The sequence below is a fragment of the Salvia hispanica genome, chromosome 3 (assembly GCF_023119035.1).
Source record: "Salvia hispanica cultivar TCC Black 2014 chromosome 3, UniMelb_Shisp_WGS_1.0, whole genome shotgun sequence".
NCBI lineage: Eukaryota > Viridiplantae > Streptophyta > Magnoliopsida > Lamiales > Lamiaceae > Salvia > Salvia hispanica.
Window position 1 is genome coordinate 25,392,403 of NC_062967.1, and position 27,167 is coordinate 25,419,569.

The following is a 27,167-nucleotide window of genomic DNA, read 5'->3' on the forward strand; positions in this document are numbered from 1 at the left end:
ATTACAAAACGGAACTTTAATAAACTCAACCTTTCAAATCGTATATACGTTTAACCAAAGACTTTATACAAGAATAAAATATGAGGTCAGACGATTAATTAAATAAGATTGTGACAAATTCTCAAAAACAGTGACATATCAACAAGGGGGACTGGTATTGTACAATGTAGGTTGATATAGCCCAATCTATATAAAATAAATTGCGGCGCAAAATTAATTCAATTTTCAAATGCAGGTCAACGAGTGTACAAAAAAATTTAAGTACTAGTACCACTTAAATTGTTAGTACAAATGTACAATTTTCATTAGGGGTATAATAGCATATATAGACATTAATTATTAAAACAATTTTAGCTGAACTAAATGGCTACTTTTCAATATTCTTATATGCACGAGGCACGTATAAATAAACCAGATTCTGCAAAAATAAAATCCAAAGGAAAAATAAATAAAGACAATGGGCCTTGTTAAATCATGCATCACATTCACATGCCTAATCTTGTCTCTCCTCTCCATCAATTGCTCTTCATCATCTCCACACAAACACTTTGAAATTCTCGACGTCTCTGCTTCCCTAGAACAAACTCGGCAAATCACCTCTCCAAATTCCGCACCCACCACCAATCACCAGCCGCCGCCGCCTTCCTCCAACTCTCTCTCATTCCCTCTAATCCCTCGCTCCTCTCTCCCTTCCGCCGCCACCACCACCAACTACTCCGCCCTCACGCTCTCCCGCCTCGCCCGCGACCAAGCCCACCACCAGTCCCTCCTCGCCCGCCTTGAGTCCCCCGTCACGTCCGGACTCAGCCAAAACAGCGGCGAGTACTTCGCCCGCGTCGGAATTGGGCGCCCCGCCGCCCACCTCTACATGACCATCGACACCGGCAGCGACATCACCTGGCTCCAATGCAGACCCTGCCTCTTTTGCTACCCGCAATCCGACCCGGTTTTCAACCCGCGCGCTTCTTCCACTTATAAGGATCTCACTTGCCTCTCGCCGCAGTGCGTCTCCCTTCGCGCCTCCACGTGCCTCGCCGGAGGATGTCTTTACCAGGTTTACATGCCGTTTCAATAGTTATTTAAATCATAAAATTTTATAAATTCTAATCGATTCTTGAAGTTTGAATATGGAATATATTAAATTGTGAAATCTAAAATTATCTCGATCTTGATTGTTGTGTTCTGGTGATCTTTAGAGCAACGTTTTATACTTTTATTAAAAGACAAATTGCTAGAAAAACTAGCAAGTTTGATCAAATTCTAGTTAATCCCACGATTTTAATTTAATAAAATACTCAACTTTGATATTTTCTCAATTTCCATTTACTTTTATTTGGAGGAAATTATGTATAACATGGAAACCAAAATTCATATTATGTAAAAGAGTGAACTACATAGATGTACCTTATCTTTCACTTTCGCACAAAAATGGTACATGGTCTTTATTTTATATCGTTTTTGGTACCTTGTGACAAAAATAACCTCAGATACTAAACATGTGATTTTTTTGTTATAGAGGATATTTTTTAAAATTTCAATTAAATAGTACAAAATATGTGATTATTTTTTCTTCCATTCTTATTTCTTTTCTAGTTTCTTCTTCATTCTTTCTCCTTTCATTTTCTTCTTTTTTTTAGTATTTCATCTTTCTTTCTTCTCTCCTTTTTTCTACTTAGTTTATATTTCTTCTTCTTTCTTTTTTCTTTTTTCTTCTTTTTATTCTTTTTCTTCTTTTTCTTCTTTTCTTCTTTTCTTTTAGTCTTTTATGCATACATCAATTGATTCATAATATAAATCACGAATAAAATATCTTATTAAATTAATTATTTAAAATAATTAAATCAATTGAATATTTTTTTATTAAATTACTTTATACTTATTTTAAGATTAAAACACCTAACTACAAATATTCAACTCTTTATATCATTATGAATACAATTCACAATTATTATTACATAATATTATATGCTTCATAATTTATATAATTATACTATAATTATTTATTAATTACCAGTACTCGTTTTTAGTATTATAATAATAATATTTTTATAATAATTAAATATAATTATAACTATAATTATAATTAACTATATTTGAATGATATTAAAAATAAATTAATTATTAATTTATAACATCAAAATAATAATATTAATATTGATTAATAATAATAGTATAAAGAGTGAGGAGAATGAGAGAAGATATTACAATATCACTTTTGGTACTAATTTTATGTATATCTAAAATATCCTTTATGACATAAATGAGAAAATGTATTTGTTTAGAGGGCATTTTGGAAAGAAAATTACATCAGGTACCCAAAAATGCGATTTATAGGTATTAAAAGCGATATAAAATAAAGATCATGTACTATTTATGTGCGAAAGTGAAAGATCATGGATCATTTATGTAGTTCACTCCTTGTAAAATTTGTATATCACTCACAAAAGCCATTAATTTAAGTATTTAAAAAAAAAAGATTAGGATAAAGTTATTTGGCTTCTAATTTTCTTCCAAATCTAAGTCAATGTTCTAGTTGATACAATCGTTAAAGTTATGATATAAGTATCGTTTTATAATTATGAAATCGACTAGAATTTGACCATTCAGCTTTTATACGGAGACGGATCCATCACCACCGGAGACTTCGCCACTGAAACCATCTCATTCGGCACCTCCGGCTCCGTTGACAACGTGGCCATCGGCTGCGGCCACGGAAACATCGGCCTATTTTCCGGCGCCGCGGGCATTATGGGCCTCGGCGGCGGCAACTTATCACTCCCCTCTCAGATCAAAGCGACGTCGTTCTCGTACTGCTTGGTCGACCGCGACTCGAACTCGTCATCCACCCTAGACTTCAACTCAACCCGCCCGGCCGACTCCGTGGTGGCGCCGCTGCTCCACAACCCCTCCACGAACGTCTACCGCTACGTGGGGATGACCGGGATCCGCGTCGGCGGCGAGGCGGTGAACTTCCCGGCGTCCCTGCTGGAGATGGGGAGCGACGGGAGCGGCGGCGTGATCGTGGACTCGGGCACGACGGTGACGCGGCTGCGGAGGGAGGTGTACGGGCTGGTGCGGGACGCGTTCCGGAACAAGACGAAGGGGCTTCCGGCGGCCGGGGGTTATTCGCTGTTCGACACGTGCTACGACTTGTCGTCGCTGAAGGAGGCGAGGATGCCGACGGTGGCGTTCGAGTTTGGAGGGGGGAAGACGGTGGCGCTGCCGGCGAGGAACACCGTGATTCCGGTGGACGGCGGGGGGAAGTTCTGCCTGGCGTTGGCGGGGTCGGGGAGGCTGTCGATAATTGGGAATGTGCAGCAGCAGGGGATGCGTGTTACTTATGATCTTGCAAATAATTTTATTGCTTTTAGCCCTAACAAATGTTAGATCTTAGTAGTAATTTTTAGCTAAAACTGCACTAGTCATTGTTGTTTCTCTGATTTTATTATGATAGCATTTGTATTTGTTACCGTTTTGTAAAGGGCTAATCACTTAGTGAAATTATTATTGGTACTATTACTTCATCCGTCCCATAATAGATGTCACACTTTCCGTTTTAGTTTGTCTCAACATTTTTGGAAAAAGTTCACTCTAACATTAATATAAAAATTATATTTTCTCTCCATTTAACACACAAAATAAAACCTAGCTCCTATAATCCTGGGTTATCTATCCCACAAGTGTGACATCTTTTGTGAGATGGAGGGAGTATTACATTTTATTAAAAAAAGTCGATATGCCTTATTTTATACATGTATTAGTTGTCCAAGAATCCCGACACCTTAGTTTGAGCCGATACTTAAAGGTAGACATGGTTAGGCCATCCTCAATAAGGCGGCAAAATGCTGCCGCTTTGTAAGCCGCTAGAAAATCAGCGGCAGCTGTGGCGGCCCAGACGGTTCCACGGCTGATTTCTGGTCTTATTGTAGCATTTTTCAGCCTCAAACTGCGGTTGAAATAGAATTGTTTAGTTTTTTTTTCATATATATTATTCTATCTTAAATACCTTTATTTAGGCCTGTCAAACCGGGTATCCACGGATACCCGATCCGAAAATTTCGGGTACCCAATCCCGAATTTCCCAATATTTAATATCTGATACCTGATCCGAAAATGATTTTGGATACTCGGATACCCGACTCGGGTATCCAGTCCCGAAAAATCGGGTGTCCAATCCCGATTTTTGATTTTTAGTTTATTTTATTATTTTTTTAAGAAAATAAGCTACAAACTTTGAAAATACAAACTTGTCGTTTGAATTTGATACAAACTTAAAGTAGTTCAAATTTAAGAGAAAAAAACTACTCCAAATTTTTAGAAAAAAAAAATTCATATGTTATAACACCCCTTATTCATCCATAATAAACATCTCAATTCATACATTAACCCAAAATATGACTTAAGAGTGAAGGATTTTGGGTACATTTAATTATTTAATTTTTAAATAATAGAATAAATACATTTATATTAAATTTATAAAATAAAATATAAAAAATCGGGTAATTCGGGTAATTTGGATATACCCGTTCGGGTATTGGGTTACCCGATACCCGATAATCCAATATTTCTATACCCGAACCCGATCCCGAAACCCGAAAAATTGGATATCGGGTATCCAATTACCCGATATTTCAGGTTTGGATATTGGATATCCAATTCCCGATATCCATTTTGACACCCCTACTTTCATTCTTCCATCTATATATAGTGTGTAACAATTGAAGTTTAATGTAGGAAATTTTATCAAGTAGTGTCATTTAAATTATATTGATAAATTAATCTATTTTATTTGTTATAGAATTCAAAAATTAAAAATAAAAGTTTAAAATAATAAAATTGGTGAAATAAATTGTGGTCGGAAATGAGGCTTAAAATGTGACTGTCTTATTGCAAGTGATTTGGTTGAAATAAAAATTGTTAACGTGACAGAAGAGAAACGAATTGTGACTTGAAATGAGGGTTTATTGTAAATGCCATTATGTCACAATTAGACCAATGATTTTGTTTTTTAAACAAAAATCATGCTAAGGTGCGAAGACTATATAGTGGTTCCAACGATCTATAGATATTACTTTAACAATTATCCTAACCAACAATTTTTCCAGGAATTAATTGTTCATTTTAGCACAGTCCTTTTAGTTTGTGTAATTTCGTTTTTTTTTTTGTTAATTTATTGCATACATTGATGCAATACGATAGGTCAGAGGACCACGTAAGTAAGTCATTGCTTTTTCAAGAGCTTTTACACTAGTATTAGTGATTTGTATAATAACAACGGCTACATTAATTGATACAGTTGGGAAGCATATTTTCAATTATTAAAACTATATAGGTGGGAGAGCTAGATTTATAGGCTCTAGTTAATTTATTGCGTGCAATATAATTTATGGTATACCCATTATTTGTTTAGATTGTCAAAGTATACGCCAAATTTTCCTCAGCTTTTCTGAAAATTTTGATGTATATAAATTTTATTTTTCGATGCATATAAAATTAAAGTTTTCTTCCACCTTTAATGTTTTATTTTCTATTTTTAAAATTTCTTTAATTTTTTATTTACTATTAAAAATATTAAAAATCGAAACTAATTAACAAATATGCTAATAAAGGTAGAATTATTTAAACTTTGTTGTAAAAATTTTTAAATTAATAGACTGATATACGATTTAAATTATGCAAACTTTGGTAGCATTAATATTAATTAATTTGAATTTAAATTTTATATGTATCGAAATTTGTATGCATCAAAACTTTCAAATAAACGAAATAAAGGCCAAAAACATTGAGAAAAAATTCCATATAAGTGTAAATGGTTTCCATATTATATATGATTATCTATTACACATGTCAAAAAATTATTAATTGAACAAACAAAGGTATGTCTAGAGTAAGGAATATTTTCTCAAAAAGCAGTTACTCTACCATTAAATTATTCGCGAATGGCTATAAATTTTATGTCCATCACATAATGAACTCTACGAAACAACACGATTAATCGCTCCAAATTTATCATCTAAATCACTAAATCAGTGTAGTTAAATACAACCTCAGAATTTATGGTTTTCATATTTCTTCTAGTAATACAAAAGCAACAAATAGAATTAAATAATATTCGTGGTGGACATTCTACTTTTCTAGGGCCATAGCCCTTTGCAATATTAATAATTGAGCTAGCATTCTAACAAAGGCCCAAATTAATGCTCCATCATTCTTCTATTAGTAATCTTATGCATTATTTTCTTGGTTTGAAAGTAGTTGAATTGTAGTATTCATTTTCAAGTCGTCACAAAGTAGTTAGATTTGTTTTCTTTTTTGGTAATAAAATTTCATTTTCTCTCGTCCTTTATTTACGTCATATAAATATCACTTTCTTATATCTCGTGTCCAAAAGAAACAATTCAACAAACTAGGGAAATATAGAACATTACTTAAGTGGATCCCTATTTGTGACATGCTAATCAATAACATTGAGTTAAAAAACTGGTCACAATTAATGTTTATAAGGGCATGGCCGCATGGGTAAGTAAGTTGAAATGACTGTTTATTTAGTTTTAACTCTTAATATGAATGAATATAATTAATTTTAGAAAATGCACTATTTTGTTATGATTTTGGAAGAGATTTTAAGAGGAAAATAAACAATTCTTCTGAAAGAACTATATAGTCGGAGAATTTAGATATGATTAAAAATTGGACTCATCAATGCTTTGGTCAGTCAATCAAGAAAAATGAATTTCTTTAATTAATTCCAAATTTCCAACTATCAAAGGCAAAGATTAATTTTCACTCTTCGAGTAACACACTCACATAATTATCAAACTAAAATTAGTTAAGCACATAGTATTTATCACTTAAATCTTGTTAAACTTATATTTCTACAAAAGCATGGTAAATAATATTCTCAATAATCTACTCAAGAATTCCTAGATCTGAACAAGATAACAACTCTCAAGTTCTTTACTCCATCTAAGTTTTCATCTGAAATCAGAGTTAAAAATGCATCTAAATTCATCACAGGTAAACTACTGCTTATATGCTTCTTCTATAGCAAACCAATTAAAATTATTGAAAAATATTAATGCAAACAACTTTGTTTTGTTTTTTCATATACTCCACATATATATATATACTCAATTAAAATCATGCAGTTAAATAAATCAGTGAAACACGATATATATTGAAACGAATGTGAAAAATGGATCACAAATTCCCAATAAAGTGAAGAATGACAAATTTATCTTGTCGTGAATGCATATGACATATGTTTAACAACTTTTGTATATTATCCAAAGATGATGCGCCGAGCATTTCAACAACGTCAAAGTGAACCTTCATAACCTTTTCTTTTTTTCTTTAGAGGGTAAAAGTCTAAAAGATAATACTATGATTATTCAAATTCTAAATCGTGTATATATCCAAACTCACGTCACGTGATTTCACATGCATATATATCCGATCTTAGAGGTGCCCACGGTTTCGGAACAGGCAGTTATGGTCGGAACCGCCGGTTCTGGTTTTGGAAATTACCGAACCGCGAGGGTGTTTCGCGGTTCCGGTTCCAAAACCACCGGTTTCGGTTTCGGTTCCGACACAGTTTCAGTTCGATAATTTTTTAACCTGAACCGAACTACGATTTAAAAATCGACGGTTTCGGTTCGGGTAAATTCTCATGGTTTCGGTTGGTTACGGTTTCGGTTTTAACCGTCGATACGGTGAACCTTGGGCAGGTCTACCCGACCTTAGCCTGATGTAGAGATGTAAGTTTAGGCTGCGTTTGGTAGCTATGTTTCACCTAGATAAGAGAGTAATCTGGGTTTATTTGTGTGTTTGGTAGTTATGTTACCAAACATAGTAGCCCGTGTTTTGTATCCGGCCCGCATAAAGCCCAACCAAAATCCTATGTTTTAATCATATTTGCAACTACCCAAAATCCTATGTTATTTATCTTGGAAGCCTAGTTAATTTAACAAAATACAATTGTACCCATCAAAATGTCTAACCCTAAACCAAAAACTAAAAAGAACACAGCTCTTCTTCACAACAATAGCTATAGAGAGTGTCCAGAGCCTTTGTCCTAGCGGCAAGGAGCTTAGACATCAATGTATTCAAGTCCTCTTGACATCAGTTATAATTTCCTCCTTTATTAGGAGTTTATTCGTAATTTCCTCCTTCGTATAGGAGTTAATTTTATTTATAAAAAAAAAAAAAAACAATAGCTATATAGAGTACTTCTAAATTCTCTCAATCTGCCTCCCTCCATTTCTTCTGGCAACTCAAATTCTTCCGACGACTCAAAACCTTCCGGCGATTACATCTCTCCCGACGACAGGAGAGAAATAATGGTCGCGTGAGATTATTTCCTCCCCAAACTTACTACCTGAGATTAACAATGGCGAAGGAAAAAAATGAATCAATTCTCCCATCCTCTCTAAGTGGGCTAGAGAGGATGAGGAAAATGATGAGGAGCGTGATAAACAATGACAGACCCAGGTGGGGTCGGGTCCGTCCATGAATACCGCCGGAATATGCCATTACCCAACCCTCGGCATCGTCTCCACGACATTGAAAAAAACTAAAAATTAGAGAACAAAGAAGGAGAGGGAAATACAGAAAACCAGTGAATCAATTTGAAGCAAAGAAAGAGGAGATATGGAGATTTATTCAGTACAGAAGTTTGGGGAAGAAGATACATAACGGGAAGAAAGAATGAGATTTTGTTCAATATTCATTTATTGAGATTTAGTACCAGTATTTTGAGATTTTGGGCTAAATGAGTTATGTATTTGGGCTTATTAAATGAGATTTTTTAAAGAAAAATATTTTAATTCATTATTATTCTCTATTTTTTCAGAAATCATCATAATTCGTATTCTATTCTTAGTTCACAATTTTATAAGTTTCTTGTTATTTTGGTAACTACCAATAGTATAATTTTAGTAGATACAAAATAATTTATAAATTTACCTATCGTAATTTATTATATAGGAGAGGAGTAGTACCTTTTAAAAAATTAAAAATTTAATTGCATGATAATATTGGTAAATTACATAACATATCAGAAATTAAAAAATAAAAATACTTTGAAATATAACCATCCAACAACACATCAAAAATACTATGCTAGTTTAGTAATTAACTTAAATGAATGAGGATAATTTTGGCAATCATAATTCTAGTCCTTGCTTGTGACTTATTGTACCAAACACTACAATAAGATAACTCAAAATTATCTTAATCTACCAAAGACCCAATATATGTAAATTAATTAATTGAAACTATGATTACTATTATAATGGTATCATGTCTAGTCGAAACATGACATAGCTACCATTTTCTATATCGGACAAATATGTAAAGTTGCAAGCAATATATACAGGATGCCTCAATTAATTTTGCGTTGCTGAACCCCAACAGTTAAAAACCAAAAACTAAATCCAAATTAATGTTCCAATTGTATTATGTTAGTACCACTGACCAGCTACCACATTTACTCCACCTCTATAAATCCAACTCCCTCCCCACCTTACATCCTTAAAAAAAAAAACATGGCTTCTCCCTCATCTCCTCCATCCTCTTCTCTCTCATTCTCATCTCCACCTCCTCCTCCGACCATCAATTTGAGCTCCTCGACCTCCACCAACGTAACCTCCTCAACTCCTCTCCTCTCCCACCACACACCACCAACCACACTCCCCCTCTCTCTCCCTAACCCTCCATCCCCCCACCGCCAACTACACCGCCCTCACCCTCTCCCGCCTCGCCCGCGTCCACTCCCTCCTCCTCCGCCACCTCCGCATCCGACCTCTCCCCGCAGGAGATCCAGTCCCCTGTCACCTCCGGCATCCGCCTCGGCAGCGGCGAGTACTTTGCCCTCCTCGGCGTCGGCCGCCCCGTGAAAAACTTCTACATGGTCCTCCAATGCCGATCCCATCTTCAACCCCTCCGCCTCCTCCACCTACCGCCCCCCAGTGCTCCGCCCTCGACACCTCCGCCTGCCTCTACCAGGTTGGTAGAAAATAAAATGTGAAAAATAAAAGACTAATAACAAATAAATAAATAAAAAATTAAATCATTAAATTTAAATTTATTTACCTATATAAATAAATTAATTTAATTACACATATTACTTTAAATTTATTCAAGTCTTTAGTTGCACAGTTTTTAAATTTAAATTCATTTATTTAAAAAAAAAATCTCCCGTTCATGAAATATTGTCCAAATTTAACTCGGCACGAATTTTAAGAAATGTGAATAAAAATTAGTTGAAAAAGTTACTGGAATGTGTGTCCCACATTCTATATATTACTCCTTGTGTCCCATTAGAAATGAAACGTTTCTTTTTTGGTCTATCTCATTAAAAATGAAACGTTCCTAAAAATGAAAACAATACTATCTACTTTTTCTTCTGTCTTACTTTATTCTCTTTTCATTAACTCACAAAACAACACTACATAAAATCCTGTGCCGAAAAGCAAATGTTGCATATTTAATGGGACGGAGGGAGTAGATAATAGAATGTGAGTATAAGATTTAGTGGAAAGTATGATTCATTACTAAAATAGTAAAAATTCAAAGTGAACAACTTTTCACGGACGAACTAAAATGATAAAACTTGACAATATTTCATGGATCTATGGAGTAGCTATTAGGGCATCCGCAATGGGGCGGACGACGCGACGGATGATGCATTGTCCGTCGCATCGTCCGCCACTGCAGCATCACGGACGATGGGTTAACCATCGTCCGCGCCCGATAGATCGTCCGCGGACGATGCGTGGAGGATACCCATCGTCCGTCGCATCGTCCGCCACTGTGGACGACGCGGACGATGGGCACGCGTTTCTATTTTTTTTTTGAATTTTTTCAAAAAAATTTTCTTATTTAAACTCTACTATTCACTACCATTTCACACACTCCAATTTCACATCTCTTCAATTTCTCTTCAATTATTCTCTCTCATCGACTCAAAAATGAATTCCGACGACTACGATTTGAGTACATCGTATGGCTGCAGACGGGCCTTGACTCGAGCCTTGTTCGATGCCGTTAATGAAGCCAAGGTGGAATGCTTGGCACAAATGCAGCGGGAGCAGGCGGAGGCGGCGACGGAGGTGGAGGCGCGGGTCCCTCGCCTAATACGACGGCGGACGTTTGTCCCCCGCGAGCACGACGTAGCGCACGAACGTCTGTTTGCAGATTATTTTGCGGAGAATCCAAGGTGGGGCCCGAATGTTTTTCACCGCCGTTTTAGAATGAGCCGAGATCTTTTTCTCCGCATTGTGCACACGTTGGAGGCCCGTGATGAGTACTTCCAAGTATCGGAAAGACGGGATTGGCAGACCCGGACTTACGCCGTTGCAGAAGTGCACGGTTGTGATCCGCCGAGTTGGCCTACGGCACAACAAATGGATCTGTTTCGACGAGTACCTTCACGTCGGGAATACAACTGGCCGCGAATGTCTCAAGACTTTTTGTAAGTTAGTTGTGGAGGCTTTTGGCGACACATATTTGCGACGCCCGACTGTTGACGATTGCCAGAGCCTGATGTGGATGCACGAGACGGTGCACGGCTTCCCTGGGATGCTAGGGAGCATCGATTGTATGCATTGGCGAGTGGAAGAAGCGCCCGACGGCCTGGAGAGGCCAATTTACTAGCGGATACAAGGGCAGCCACCCGACGATGATCCTAGAAGCCGTCGCTGACCACCGCTCTGGATCCGGCATGCCTACTTTGGTGTAGCTGGGTCGAATAACGACATCAACGTCCTCAACTCGTCCACCCTATTCGCCGATCGCGTGCAGGGTCGCGGTCCGGCCATTCAGTTCACTGCCAACGGCCGCACACATCATATGGGGTACTACTTGGCCGATGGCATATACCCTAGGTGGCTTGTTTTTTTGAAGACGATCAACCGCCCAATTGGTGAGAGGAGAGTCTTGTTTGCGCAAAGCAGAAGTCCGCGTGGAAGGATGTGGAGCGGGCTTTTGGGGTGCTCCAATCGCGGTGGGCAATCGTGAAAGGTCCGGCGCGTTTCTGGTACAAGGACGTCATCGCCGACGTCATGTATGCGTGTATCATCATGCATAACATGATAGTCGAACAAGAACGTGGCCATGTCACCAATTGGGTGGATGATGAAGCCGGATCTAGCTCCAGCACGGCGACCTCGCCGGTCACTCGAGGATTACCGACTGGCTTCGGTGCGGTTCTACAGCGACAGGCCTCAATGCGCAACCAACAAGACCATACTCAGCTCATGACCGAGATGATTGAAGTAGTTTGGAACCGCAACCGCCGCCGTTGAGAAATTGTAGTTTTTTTAATTTCGTATTGTAATGTTTGAATTTTAATGAAATGAAGTTAGTTTTCCAAATTTTGAAGTATTTAAATATTCAAATAATAGAAAAATGCTTAGGGCGTCGCTTAGGGCGGGCTATAGTCCGCCTCACTGCAGGTGGAATAGGAGGAGGATAAAATGCTGACGTGGCGGTGCGTAGGGCGTCCCATTGTGGATGCCCTTAGTATTAATAAATTAATTTAATTACACATATTTTACTAGAGAAATCGTAAATATTAATTACACATATTTTCTTTATTTGAACACAGGTCTCCTACGGCGACGGCTCCTACACCGTCGGCAATTTTGCCACTGAAACCGTCTCGTTTACCTCCTCTGCCTCCGTCCCAAATGTTGCAATCGGCTGCGGCCACCACAACGAGGGCTTATTCGCCGGAGCCGCTGGTTTATTAGGGCTCGGGGGTGGGCCCCTCTCCCTAACTTCCCAAATCAAAGCGACGTCGTTTTCCTACTGTTTAGTAAACCGCGACCCTGCCTCCTCGTCTACTCTCGACTTCAACTCCCCCCGCCCCGCTGATTCCGTACTCGCCCCACTACTCGCCAATCCCCGAATCAAAACCTACCGCTACATCGCCCTAGTCGGAATCGACGTCGGCGGCCGCGCAGTGAATTTCTCTCGAGCCTCCTCAGGATCGGCCGCGGCGGGGTGATCATCGACTCCGGCACGGCGGTGACGCGGCTGCGGTCGGAGGTGTATGGCGCCGTGCGGGACGCGTTCGCCGGAATGGCGCGGGGGCTGCCGGCGGCGGGAGGGTTCTCGCTTTTCGACACGTGCTACGATCTGTCGGGGATGGCGAGGGCGAGGGTGCCGACGGTGGCGCTGCGGTTCGAGGGGGGGAAGAAGGTGGCGCTGCGGCCGAGCAATTTCCTGATTCCGGTGGACGGCGGCGGGAAGTACTGCTTTGCGTTCGCGGCGACGAGCGGGAAGGTGTCGATCATCGGCAACGTGCAGCAGCAGGGGACACGTGTCAGTTATGACCTTGTTAATAAAGTTGTTGGTTTCAGCCCAAATAAATGCTAGTAGCGCTAACTATTTAATTTCGATTAAATTTGTGTCCTTCAAAATCAAAAGGTAGTAATTGTATGCATTTATTCCAATTCAAATTAATGCTCATGCAATTATCAACCTTTTAATATGCTCTACTGCTTCAACTTACCCCTAATGTTAAGTTTGATAGTAGTACTAATAATGTCTGGCCATTTCATAAGTAGCACACTATAAACATCTTATTTTATCATTTTAGTATATTTGAAATTAAATATTATTTACTCACTGCATTAAATTATTGAGTCACGCTTCAATATGTATAAAACAAGATTTACATTTCTTTAATTTTAAAAAAGTATTTAGGTCACGCTCCACTGTAAAATTAATAATAAGATTTAAATTTTTAAAAACTCTTTTTTATCCATTTACTTTAAAGTGCTAGTAAGTACATACTGTATAATAACAATGGTGTTGAAAAAGAATGATTAAATATTCACAAATTGTGACATAATCACATAACTATGCAAAAGAGCAATGTAGTTCTCCGATGAAGGTAGGGAAAGAATTGTACAAACTCCACCGTAATAAGTAAAAGAGGGAACATCTTTTTAGGTCCACGAACTTTGACAAAGTATCACTTTAGGTCCGTGAACTTTGAAAATATCATTTTAAGTCCGTGATCTACAAGTTAATATCATTTTAGGTATCTTGAACTTTTTCCGGATGAAAATGCCCTTAAGGCATTCAAAGGGCAATTTGGACAATTCTTTCGCTACTCATCTTGCGTTAAAGACCTAGAGTTCAACAATTTTTTTTACTACTACTGTTTAATTCAGTTACCATCCAAACTGAATTTAAATATAATTAAAATTTGCCGTGAAAAATATGTGTTAGTTTTTCAATTATTGGGTGACTAATTATTTAATGATAGTTAAATTGGACTTGATACTTTATTTTATTTTTTCAATCTAAACTGCATTCTAATAACTTACTATAGGTGATGTGTGAATTATATTTAGTTTATTTATTTTGAAATTAGATAGCTATTAATTTGGATTGTCATTCGGAGATGAATTTCTAAATGGAGATCAATTAATATCTAAATTGAATTTAAATATAAAAATTTTCCGTTAAAAATTGTTGGATTCTATGTCTCCGACGCAAGATGATTGGCGAAAGAATTGTCTAAATTGACCTTTGAAGGTCTTAAGGGCATTTTCGTCCAAAAAAATTCAAAATACCTCAAATAATATTAATCCGTAGTTGATGGACCTAAAATGATATTTTCAAAATTTACGAACCTAAAATGATATTTTGGCAAAGTTCATGAACTTTTAAACATGTTCCCTCTAAGTAAAATAATGTACTCCCTATTTTATACTAGTAATATGAACAACAGACCATATTCTTCCAAAATATACAACAAAAAGGAAATAGTTCAATTTGATTGAGATGTATCGAAAGATGTGAAATTCTAAAATGTTGGTTAGCCAAAAGTAAAAGGACAATTATTGAACCATCTTGAAAATATTGGTGGCGTGTATAGTTGACTTTACCCTCAAATATTTACTAAATTCACAATTTATATCGTACTATGTTCATATACATACTAGCTTACTGGTGAAGAAAAATTTATCACATATCTACAGGTGATATGTTGATTGAATTAATAATTTAAGAAGATATGTCAGTCATTAATTAAGGTTAAATAGTATAGCTGTATCATTGAGTTGAGCAAATTATTCGAAGAGGTTCACTAAAGATTTCAATTGATCATTTCTACTTGGGGGATGAATTTTAAACGTTTGATTTCAATATTTAACGGTAAATTATTGCCAAAATCTCTGTAATACGCTTTCCTTGATGTAAATTAGTAGTACTACTTTTTTCTTTACTCTTCACAGCAAAGATAAAAAGAATAAAAATTTATGGATGAATATAATTATCAGTAACACACATTGCCACGACTGCAGTGTAATTTTGTATGTATATATTTGTATTTACTCGACCATTCTTTTAAAAAGGTAGATTCTCTTAGTAAAATACACGGGGTGCGATAGACATAAAATTTTGTAAATTTGCAAATAAATACATCAGTGTGTTCAACCAATTCATAAACAAATAATAATCGAAGACTTAAATTAGTAATTTGTGATCTATGAGCGAGTTTAAGAGGAAGATTTCCGGACTGAACACAATCCAATTTGCCACATTATAATCTACACATTTCAGGACTTAATACAATCAAAGCATCTCATAAAAAACAAGAAGCCAAAAAATATTTGAGTTTAGCCCTTACAAGTTAAGGTCCTTCAACAGATGATTCCGAAGCTCTTCCCCGTCATCAGTGGGGCCGGTTCGCATCCTTTTCGCCGCATGCTGCTCTTCCGCTGATTCTGATACTCGTTCTCGCCCAACATCATCATTACCCTGCTCACCTGACCCGGGGTGAGAGTTAGAGGTCAGCAGGCGTGGATCGTCCTGATCGTTGGAGTCAGGAATCTGATGCGGGCTCTCACACTCCACTACATTCAACCTGTCACCAGAAGCAAATGAAGTACAAGCACCCTCCGCCTCGTCTGGGAGGACATTATCGCGCAACTGTTTTAATTTTTGACCAATATCTGATAACATCTTCAGGACAAAGGAGTCGTCGCTTGGGGCATTGATGTCGACAGGACCCTCGGTATTAAGCAGTGCTCCTGCAGACAAAGCAATCATGCCATATATATACCTTTGTGTATGTGATCTATGCCTATCAAGCTAACTACTTTGATAAAACTCCTAAATATTCACCTGAGTCTCGATCAGATGCCACTTGCATTGAGTCAGCATCGCCTGGTGTAGGTTGGTAAACTGCCTCTGATCTATAATTTTCGGATTGGAAGGGAACGGTGGGTGCTTCCTGGGTGACATCATCTGGATGCTGGAAGACTTGTTTGACTAACTCTGTGGTCGGAAAACACTCACTAGCTATCACCTCTCCCTGTTGATAGAGATATAGTTATGAATGAAATTCATCAGCAAAAGACATTCAACCGAAACAACAGCAGAAAATAAAGAGGAAAGGAACAAGCATCATTTGTTTTCTGATTATCAAACAGTTAGCTCTGAAAAGAGTTTCGAATATGTATTTCCGAACCTAAAGAATCCTATCACTTAAGTCATTTCACAAACCTAGAAAGATAGGGAGTCTTTCTACAGCCTTTCAGGCCCATACTTGCATTCGATCGGTGACTGGTTCTGTAGCCACACACACTCACACACACAATATGCATAAACCTGTCAAAAATCTAAGCAGCGCTACAATTGTGTGGATAATAAAGAGCCATTCAGCCATATCAATGACAATCCATTATCATCAACCTTGAGTAACAAAGCCTAAGGGTATCCGAAGAATGATGGTATTTAAAGTACCTCTGGGAGAGAGGCAGGGCTTTTAAGCTCAAAAATAGATGTTCTGCTTTCTAAAGCTCCCCAAGGTACATCAGTAAAAGATTCTGGAGTAGATTCTTGCTTGAACAACTCCTTTAAAACCAATCCTGAAGTTTTGGTACATTGGGTGCTCCTGGCAGATGAAGTAGGTAGTAAAGTCATCTCAATTCCCTGCCCAACCTCGTATAGTGAGCTCTCTTGAGAACCACCCAACGGAGGACCAGATTTTAAAGTTAACTGAATGCCATCGTCAAACCCATGATTGGTGTTCAGATCTTTAGGGGAATGCATGCCACTTCTACCAGATTGAAGACACTCTTCAGATTCGGAGTCCAGCAAACCACTAATTAATGTTTCAATATGAGTTCTTTTGATGGAGGGTTCTGCAGGAGGAAACCAATCTTCCTGGAGCTGGAAACATGGACAAGGGTCACACAATCATTAAAATTTGTGATATTTTGTGGATCACAGGCGAGATAATAAAATACAGAGTATTAAAATAAAATAAAATATCATCATATTTAACAAAATGCTAAGAGAGACCAATTTATATACTCCCCCTGTCCCCCAGCATATGCATTGCTTTCGTGTGGCACAGGTTGTTTTAGTGTTAGGTAGAGTATTTTGTGAGTGGAGAAAAGGTGGCCCATGTTGGTAAATTTGTAAATGAGTGGAAAAAATGAGGATAAAAATAAAGGACTTGTGGTAGGATAGTGTCAATAGAGTGTTCTGTTTGAGTGGGAATATCACCGTTTATTGAATAGATAAGGCAAGATAAGAGAGCAAGTTTGATATACGATATAACAGAGTACTTACAAAGTTAAGGGATTGTGTAATCTTGTAGATATTGAAGTTAGTGGGAACTTCCTCGAGAAAGAGCTCAACATAGTGAAGCAAGAATAGACCACAATCATATAAATTTTGTTGCTGCGGCACCTGCAGATTCCAACAACTGAGATTAACAAATGATGCATAATGGTGGTGGTTCTCACATTCTAAACTACAAATCCATATTAAGTAAGAGAATATCTGGGAAAGGTAAAGATGCATCTCCACTCAAAACCCAGACTAAAAAAGATCTCCAGAGGAGGTTGTTTAATACCCTATTTTAGATACTTCATAAATCCAACTGTGCTGGTGAAACATCATATGAGCATATACCCTAGTCATAATTCATACATACCTCAAGTGGTACGAACTTTAAGTTACTGAATTTGGAATAAAGATCTTCACATGTTCCTTTTTGCCTTTCTTTCCACTCCTCCCATAAATAGCTGTCAGTTCAAGTTAAAAGATGAAAAACCAAACACATCGGCCAACAATTTAACACAGGAAGAAAAAGCAAATCCTACAAGCTCTCACGCTTACCTTTGCATAAGATCTTTAAGGGCAGAATGAGTTCCTCGCAAAGAATCCATGTGCAATATACAAGGAACTCTTCCCGGCTCGTCATCCCCTGCAGCAAAAGCATAAAAGTAAACAAAATAATGATATCAGTGAGTTGAAACTCTTTTATGTACGGTGTCCAGGTTGTGAAGAACTTGCCTTTATAGCTCGCAACTTTTCCAAAGTAACAAATTACAATAAGACTCCAATGGAGACTGCCATATCATTGCACTGTAAGTTACCACTCTCCAAGCCTTGATACCAGAAGTTAAACACGGAAAATCTACCAAAATCTCAACTGGGGTTTATGTTTAGTGTCTTACTTGTAGTTGACGGGAATGAAAATGAAATCCTTTTCAAGTAAATTTACTTTTTTTGTCCATTTACGAACACGCTGGAAAGCTGCCTTGCCATCAAAAGCACTGGATGGATCTTTGTCCATGTCAGCCAGCTTTCGAAAAAAGAAACTATTGAAGAAATGGAACTTAGTCCTCTCATCCACATTTTGTCTAGTTTTTAAATATCTGTCAAATGAAAAGACTTCAAATGTCAGCAGAGTTTAACAGAATAAAAAACAACCAACAAACAAGAAACAAATATGACCTGAAAAGTCTAAGGACTATTTTTGCAAAGGGTTATAACTTATAAGTACTTGAGAAAGGTCCAAAAGAATAATATTTTTCTTCTGTTCATTCTTAGTCAACCTCCAGCTAATGTAGCGAAATTTTGTATCAAATATGATGTTACATACATTGGGGGGTTTAGTCATGACAATTGACAAATTATTACCGGAATCTCATTCTTACTACATAATTACCAAATAAGAGAATACATAAAGGTAAATTCCTCAAATCTCCAAATCAATGTAAAGCTTGAGGTGCAAGGGAATGCTAGTGAAAAACAATTTTACATTTGTATACAAACTCACTTGATGTAGAAGTCTATGATTGTATCATTAACAAATGTATCTGGTAGTAGGAGATCTGCGTCTCTCTTACTGATGGAAACAGCATCAGGATCGCCTTTTGGATAAATCACTTCTCCAAAAGGCTTTTCAAATCTGACACATTTTAAAGTAGCTTAGTTCAGATAGCAATTACTATAATTTGTTGCAACAGTGTATCATTCGCAGCTTTCTCAAACTGCAATACAATGGATGCTTCATAAACATAAAATATGTCATGCCACTAATAGTAGGCCCTAAAACATCTCCTCGTCAACCATTAAAATACACAGGGTTGTTTTAAGAATATTGCCTCCTGGAGAAAAAGAAAGGAATGAAAGTTTATATACATCAAGAGCTCGCGCAGATAACTAACAATCAAAATAGAATAACCTATTTGGCTTAACAATAGGTCATAATGGGAAACAAATTGTTACCCACCTGACATTATAAAAGATGCAGCTGACAGTCTTATTTAGCTGGAATGATCAGCTATAGTATCTACTTAGTAGAGATTATAGAAGGCTCAACTTGGGATTAGATTAGGAAAGTGGATCTACTCTCAATACGGTTTTAATAAAACTGAAGAGTTGCAAATTTTCAGTATCTGGTTGATTCGCATGTAAGAACAAGCTGTTTTCAATTTTCCAATTCAATTACTTCATGTCTTACTTAACTGATTCCTCAACTTAATGCTAAGAGGAAGAAATGTGAAAAGACTGGCATCTATTATGTCACAGGAACCAGTAGGAATATCGTACATCCATATCCAATTTTATAATTTACGATTTCCAGTTTGATCAATATTACAAAAAGTAAATTTTACAAACTAATATTCATACATGGATGAGAGGCCTGAAAATTTTCAGATATAAACCTAAAATATATACGTAGCAAGGGAATATAGTACAATTCAAAAATTTCAGTCACTCCAGACAACAAGGCATCTGACCAGATCACCAAATTGATTATGACTCAATCAGTGATCAATGTTTAAACATATTCTGCGTTATGGAACTGATGACAAAATAATGTGACCAAAGAGGTCTGTAAAACAATAATTTGGAAACAGGAGAACAGAAAGCATACAGTTTTCAATCCTTGGAACAGATGATAGCATTCATAAAAATACACAACTCAAGCAATCCCCAGGCACAATTACACTCACTTAGGAAAGCAGCTTCTCGTGAGCATCCAATCTTCCCTTTCTCTGAAAGAAGAATCCACTCCAGTGCTTCAAAATAAACCAATAATCACCAATGAACAAAAATACGATAAAAAAAATTCAAGAAATGTCGGAAGATCTAAAAAGAGGTTCACTGAATAACACAAATTATTTATTTAATTCCCATTAAATACAAAACAAAGAACCTAAAATCACATGAATACATGAAAGATCTAGAGATTTGAACTAATGGCAATATCCATCCTACACATCAAAGAAACTCATATAAATGTTGATGTTGCAGCATTTGTAATTCGAATATAACATAGTCATGCAATACTTTTATAACTTTCCAAGCTTCACATTACTACTATCATTAGATATTTTCCAGGGAACTTAAGAAAGACATAAAGAAACACATGTAATGGAAACGAATCCACCTCAAGAGTCAAGATCAATCAAAGAAAATTGCTAGAAGTTTTGTAATGGGCTTTTTTGTCTTAGTATAGCAAAAGCTATTGGTAGAGTAGTGGATGATGATCTCAATTATTTGAAGTTGAAAATAAAGACTCTTAAACATAATATTGGCTAATAGATGCATTTTCCACATGTGGTATTCCCACCAAGATGTGCGGACCAATATCATGCTGACTGGCCCTGTTTGCCTTGCTTAAAGCCCCTGGATTAGTGAGATTACATGAAACATTGCAAACTGCTTCATGATATAAATGGAAGGCAATAAACTCCATCTGTAGCACATGACATGATTTGTTATTCAATTCTCAGACGATTACAGCCTAAAGTATCACAAGAAATATATTATGCCAGATCCTAAGTGCTAGGTTGAAAAATCAGTAACAAGAGGACGCAATTTTATAAGGCATATCATATCTAATTATGGAATGCTAACTCTACCTAATCCAAGTTACATTACTTTCTTTCAGATTTAACAATAACTAGTACTGTATATCTTAGCATGTTAGACGAGTTTACCAGTGAAGAAATACATGCACCCGAAAGCTCTCCTCCAGTGAAAATGTCACAAAGAATCATATAAACCAAATGTTATACGTTAATAGCCACTTAGTCAATACACCTTGAAATATCAACTACAACTCATAACACAATCAAGATATTCACACAATCATGTATGTTAACAAAAGGAAAGGGAATTCCTGAGTCTGTCATATACATATACTTATAGGTAATATAGGTGCTAAATGCTCACTCAAGTAGGACATTCCAAACTGCCTTATATTTGTCATCAAGAGATTCAATTGCTTCACGCTTCTGGTACCAGTTCGGATCAACAGCTGGAAACTTTAGCTCTTGGACTCTTGATACAGCTGTGAGAGCAAAGATTTGAGATCCATCAGCAGCAGGAACAAAAGAATTCTCATAGAGATCATTACTATATATCCATAACACTCCCTCCGTCCAACAAAATATCACTTTGGGTTCGACATGGGTTTTAATAAATGTGTGGTAAAATTGTTTTGAGTGAAGAAAGGGGCCCACCATATGTGAGTGGAGGAAGGAACCAAAAATACTGAAAAAAATGACTCCAATAAGTTTATTTTTAGTACACTTGCAACAATTTATTATGAAGCAAGGTAATGCACCTAGCTATGGATGCTTAACAGTCATGTATATAATTCAGAAAATTGGCAATGATAATTAAACTATAATTTGCAACCGCGTTTAACCAAACCTAATTTTGTGTCTTCATATATAATTTCATGCTCCTTCAAACTTTAAACTAAGCAAGCTAAACTTCTGGTTTCTATTGGATTAAGTATCATAAAATGAGTTAAAATAAACATAACACATCCAGTTCAATAAATAGTGTGCTAATTACTAACAGCATCATTTATACAAGCAGCAGCAAAAATAAACAAAGTCAACCAACCTGAAGCATTGTGGACAGCGTCAAATTCGACCTGTGCTGCATCTTTTGCAATGAAATATATATTGATTGTACCAGCCTGAATCTTAACAAAGGTAATTTTTATGTCAATTTCAGCTTTGATTATATGAAGAGCATAAGATAAATCTACCAGCATATTTTACTTACCTGAGCACTCCACTGAGACTCTATTTTCACAATATCTTCAGTTTCCATATGAATATGAAAATCTCCATGGATAGTTCTGCTTCTAGCTTCAACATAACTTCTACTGAAGCTTACCACATAATCCATGTATTGTGTACCCCGGTAATCAAGATAATCAGCATAGAATTGAATTACCTCCCTCTCGTCATCCTGCCAATAGAAATACTAATGCTTGAGAAAGCTGACAAGCTCAATGTAGATGTAAGAGTGGTTTAAGTGTGCTGAGTTGCACTAGTTCAATCAAAATGATCCACGTGCTAAGAATATGGTAGATATGACCAAATGAAAATTATGAAACATCATAAAATACAAGGCACCACATAGCAGCAGCACCTAACACAAAAATTAGTGGAAGTACTCTTTTCTCTTTATGGATAACAAGATAAAATTTATCAGAACTTTTACAACATGAAAAGTCATTTAGATTGGTGATAATCTTCTAGTTAATCATATCATATGATTCCAATCCCGATCTACATCTGGATTTTATATATTCTTCTTAAAACGGCCTAGAATTGTTTATGACATATCAACCTTCAAGAAACTAACTATAACCTTATCCCAAACCTCCTCTAAGGGTTCTTTGGTCCTAAAAAGTTCACCCAATTCCTTTAACACTCTATGCCATAAAATAAGGGAAAAGAAGCAACGTAACTTACTGAATACAAACCCATGAAAAGGCTCAAGCATTTCTAGGCATAGGAGCCCCCCAATAAGATTAGAGAAAGGCAAATATGGGAGGAAGTCACCGGAAAAAAATAATGATTTGAAAAGGGATTGTCATGAAAACCTTCCAATTGTATCCAAAACCCACCTCCTAACATCATCGTGAACTTCTATAGAATGACCTCCTTCCAATTTTGCCCTAGCAAATAACTCGATTCTTGCAGTTCAGAGTCTGCAAGTTAAGAAACAGTGGAAGTCCCAGAAAATGAGAGAGAAGAGGGACTACAAATCTACGAGACAAAGGAAATAGTAGTATATCATGGGATAAGCTCGGTGTAACATGTTATGATTTGAATACTTCGGAAGCAAACATATTTTTCTAGAACTTTGGCATTTGATGTTTATTCTAGCCCCATAACATTATAAGTTCGATCAATCTAATCAAACAAAACAAAAATTGCAAACCACAAAAGAACAAGATCAAGAACTCTTATACAACATGAGATGGGTGTAACATGTTAAGTTTTTAATATTTCGGAAGCAAACTTTTTTTCCTGGGACTTTGGCATTTGATGTTTGTTTTAGCCCTATAACATTATAAGTTGGATCATTCTAGTCAAACAAATCAAATATTGACAAAATCAGCTATAAAGTTAAAGATGAACATTGGATTGAAAAGGGAAATATTTAAATATAACCAAAACTAGAATCAAGAACTCTATGCATCATAACATAAACACCTACAAACTAATGGTTTAATGAAAACTTAAACTCTACTTCGTAATTCAAAATTTTAATAATTGAGAAGCTAATGCCATTTATCAGCTCATAATTTTGGTTCATAAATTGCAGAACAGGTTAATCCCTAAAATTCAATCCAAAAGGGGAAAAAAGAGAAAGAAAAAGCAATTAGCATAGGTCTCAGCATCAAAGGCTTCAAAGTCACTACTTATGAAGCTAACCTTATGAAGTAGTTTACATTCTATTTCCTTGACAAAATAAAGGAGTTTAATCAATCCACGAGTTAAATATTTTTCTTTAGCCAGTTTATTACACAATTCATAACAGTCAATGACGGGAAGCTATACAAGAAAAATATTATGGAACAGATAATTGTCATTGCAAACAACAACAAATACATATAATGTGGCAGTAACCACTTTGAATTTCCAAAAATAAAATGATAAGAGTTTAGCAGCTTACTAGCAACCATGAATGGATATTCACCTATTGTCCATAACCCAGTAAAAATATAGGTATGAAAAGAATACGCAGGTGGTCTGTACTGTATAATGCTTACCAAATCCCCACGATCGAAACAGTTATCAGATGATGGTCCATCAGAAGAAGCTGATGCAATTGAAAAAAGATGATAAGTAAAGGTTCTACTTCCCAAGATCTCAATATAAACAAACTGTGTCCTGTTTAAAATTAAAAGGCAAAAGTAAAGCAAGAATATAAACAGATTTGTTGAGTCGGACCATTATTATCTGAATTATCAGATGGAAATCTTTCATTCATGCTGTTAGGGGCATCTGAGGCCAAGCAAACTGACTTAACCTGCACATTATTTGGAAAGAAATACTGTGGAATCAGGAGGCACTTTTAGGTCCAACAAAGAGCGAATAAATAGCAAAAACTAGAGTACGTTGCATGAAGATACTGGAAATGAGTTATTTGAATGATCCTCCAGCCGCCGAGTAGCACTAGGCTTTGAACCATATTCCAAACTGGAAAAGATAATTCTTGATTCAACATCTTCAATTCCGGCAGCTTGTCCAAGGCTAACAAGATCACTTTGGAGAACCGGGCTTAGTTCAGCCATCTCCTCATCATAATTTTCAGCTGCAATAACATCATCCATCAGCATAATGGATGGAACAAATCATGCCAGTGTTTGAACACCCATATCATTCAATCGAAATCTCCTAAGGCTGGATTTAAGTTACTGAAACCATAATAGATACTAACACGTAAATGCTTACTACGAAAGATGAATAAAGTGATAAATGAGCAGCGTAAAAGAATAAAATGCTAAAACCTGGGAACACAAAGGGCATTAAATTTTATGGCCCTGATCATGCATAGTAAATTTAGTACTATCACTTAAACAAGACTCCTTTCTACATTTTTTTCGAGTTCTATAATTCTATTAAAAGTACGATTCTTCCAAGTGGAAGGTTCATCATCCACACTCATGATAGAGAGCCATAATAATCGATGTTATCTTACCATTAAGGGTATGAGGACACCCAAACTCGGGGGAAATCCTTCTGACAGTCATTTCAGTCCGCTGGCCTTCTTCTTTGAAGTCAAACATGCCGAAAAATTTACTTGGACTCTTCAAACTGATTCTATCAAGATCTCATATCTACAGATAAAAAATTCACTGTGTCAGACAATTTACAATATTGGAGAGTAGGTTTAAGAAGAGAGGAAAGAGCTTGACAAGGAGATCTGGAAATTTCAGGTCAAAGCATGGTCATGAGAGATAGAGGCAGCACTTTGGCATCAGTAGTAACCTCATTCAACTAAATTAAGGATTTCCAGTATCTACTGCCTACTTTCAGATTTTCTTGAAGTAAGTAATGACCTTTACTAACTAAATATACAAGAATCCCATACAGGTATTGGAAACATATTACACTGATGTTGGAGGCCTTCTGTGATCATCACATTGATGTTCATAGTCATCCCCGATTCCCCATATATTTTCAGATATTGAAACTTCCTGATGATCTCTAAACGGACCTTATAGATTTTATCCATGTTTTATATGATCGCAATAGTTCCACCATCAATAACCAAAAGAAATACTACCTCTGTCCCACAATAAGAATCCACTTCCACATGGTAAGTAGCCCCACATTCCACTAACTCATTCCACTCACATTTCATTATAAAACTATATAAAAGTGAGACCCAAACTCCACTAACTTTTTCAACTCACTTTCTTTACTCCTACATTCTTTAAAATCCGTGCAGAGTCAAATGTGGACTCATATTGTGGGACGGAGGTAGTACTAGAGTTGGCCAAGCGGCCAAAGACGCCAATGTTTTTGGCTTGGCCAAATTTTATTTTACTTCTGAATGAAACACGTCAATATCATTGGTGTGTTTATCTTTTAAACAAGCCAATAGCATTGGCATGTTTCCCTTTCATAAAATACAAAAGAAAAAATCTGATTAAGGGAATCTTCATACTGAAATCACCCCAAATTCGAATTTTGTTAGCAATAATTATAATGCGATGCTGAAGCTCCACCAATTAACAAGGGACGAAAAGGAGCAATAAAAGCACATTACAATTCAAAAGGGTAGTCAATGAAACAGCAAAGATTCTCACATAGTTTTTACTAGAACCAGAAAACCCTAGTTGGCGTGAAGGTGCATAGCTGTATTAGACCCCCAAAGTTGAGAAGGGGCAGGAAGACGTGACCAAATTGAGAAATGCTATAGAAAGGAAGTACCTTGAGGAAGCGGTCTGTTACCGCAGCCGGTCGGGTTTGGCCGACGGCGATCTCTGGTTTTGGAAATTGCGTTTCGTGTGGAGGGAGATGGAAGTCGCGCACACGCTTCTCTGATTGTTCCGGTTGTTACAGTAACGAGTACGACTTTTACATGTCCAACACAACACCTCACTCAAAATAGACTCCTTTAAACCGATTATCCTAATATTTTATGATTATGTTAAATTCTCTTAATATCATATTGAAAATTTTTTATTTTAAAAAATATTTTATAATTATTAGTTAATTTAATATAAACTACATAGTACTACTAATCATTTTGCAATAAGTTAGTAAAATATTTAAAATTTAAATTACATGTCTATACATTTTAAGAAAAAATAAATTTTTTATTAAATATTATATTTCAGATCAAACTCAAAATCATGTGAAAAAATGATTATAGTATTCAGTATATTTTTTTTATTGCTACAGATAATATAACTAATAATTAAACTAATTTGTAATATAATTCACCTTAATTTAAAATTTAATGGTATGTTTTTATGATGCTTTGGATTGCTCTGTTAATTTGGTGGAAATTAAATATTGAAACAAATAATAATATGTTGAGATTCAACTTTATTTCCCCAATTCCACCTC

At 36.4% G+C, this 27,167-nt stretch overlaps 2 protein-coding genes and 1 pseudogene across 6 annotated transcripts; 2 read left to right on the forward strand and 1 right to left on the reverse strand.

Moving 5' to 3' along the window:
- The first annotated feature begins 439 nt into the window (after nucleotides 1-439).
- Nucleotides 440-3,524, forward strand: LOC125212737 (protein ASPARTIC PROTEASE IN GUARD CELL 1-like). The gene is made up of 2 exons (XM_048112978.1): nucleotides 440-1,054; nucleotides 2,608-3,524. The coding sequence occupies exons 1-2, from the start codon at nucleotides 458-460 to the stop codon at nucleotides 3,385-3,387; spliced, it is 1,377 nt and encodes a 458-aa protein (XP_047968935.1). The 5' UTR covers nucleotides 440-457; the 3' UTR covers nucleotides 3,388-3,524.
- Nucleotides 3,525-9,801: 6,277 nt separating this feature from the next.
- Nucleotides 9,802-13,454, forward strand: LOC125212422 (annotated as a pseudogene).
- Nucleotides 13,455-15,461: 2,007 nt separating this feature from the next.
- LOC125215425 (probable ubiquitin-like-specific protease 2B) lies at nucleotides 15,462-26,662 on the reverse strand. 5 transcript variants are annotated; one of them, XM_048116838.1, is made up of 18 exons: nucleotides 26,526-26,662; nucleotides 25,288-25,426; nucleotides 24,704-24,900; nucleotides 24,537-24,615; nucleotides 24,356-24,405; nucleotides 22,351-22,539; nucleotides 22,186-22,261; nucleotides 21,505-21,622; nucleotides 20,280-20,345; nucleotides 19,097-19,228; nucleotides 18,492-18,692; nucleotides 18,328-18,383; nucleotides 18,151-18,238; nucleotides 17,966-18,056; nucleotides 17,599-17,718; nucleotides 16,765-17,193; nucleotides 16,144-16,333; nucleotides 15,462-16,049 (listed from the first exon to the last, which is right to left on the reverse strand). In XM_048116838.1, the coding sequence occupies exons 2-18, from the start codon at nucleotides 25,373-25,375 to the stop codon at nucleotides 15,643-15,645; spliced, it is 2,577 nt and encodes an 858-aa protein (XP_047972795.1). In that variant the 5' UTR covers nucleotides 25,376-25,426; nucleotides 26,526-26,662; the 3' UTR covers nucleotides 15,462-15,642. The 5 variants fall into 5 exon arrangements, with proteins under 5 accessions (XP_047972795.1, XP_047972793.1, XP_047972794.1 ...); XM_048116836.1 differs by having other exon boundaries at nucleotides 22,186-22,267; XM_048116837.1 differs by lacking the exon at nucleotides 26,526-26,662 and adding an exon at nucleotides 26,402-26,513 and having other exon boundaries at nucleotides 22,186-22,267.
- Between the last annotated feature and the right edge of the window lie 505 nt (nucleotides 26,663-27,167).

What these genes read in the sequence shown, in the direction of transcription:
- LOC125212737 (XM_048112978.1), top strand. Translation starts at nt 458, where the DNA reads ATGGGCCTTGTTAAATCATGCATCACATTCACATGCCTAATCTTGTCT. An exon ending in CCGGAGGATGTCTTTACCAG is followed by an intron (nt 1,055 to 2,607) that starts GTTTACATGCCG and finishes TTGACCATTCAG; the next exon opens with CTTTTATACGGAGACGGATC.
- LOC125215425 (XM_048116836.1), bottom strand. Translation starts at nt 25,375, where the DNA reads ATGTTTGACTTCAAAGAAGAAGGCCAGCGGACTGAAATGACTGTCAGA. An exon ending in TGATAATTCAGATAATAATG is followed by an intron (nt 24,406 to 24,536) that starts GTCCGACTCAAC and finishes CAATTGCATCAG; the next exon opens with CTTCTTCTGATGGACCATCA. An exon ending in GGCATCTGATCGAGACTCAG is followed by an intron (nt 16,050 to 16,143) that starts GTGAATATTTAG and finishes CTTTGTCTGCAG; the next exon opens with GAGCACTGCTTAATACCGAG.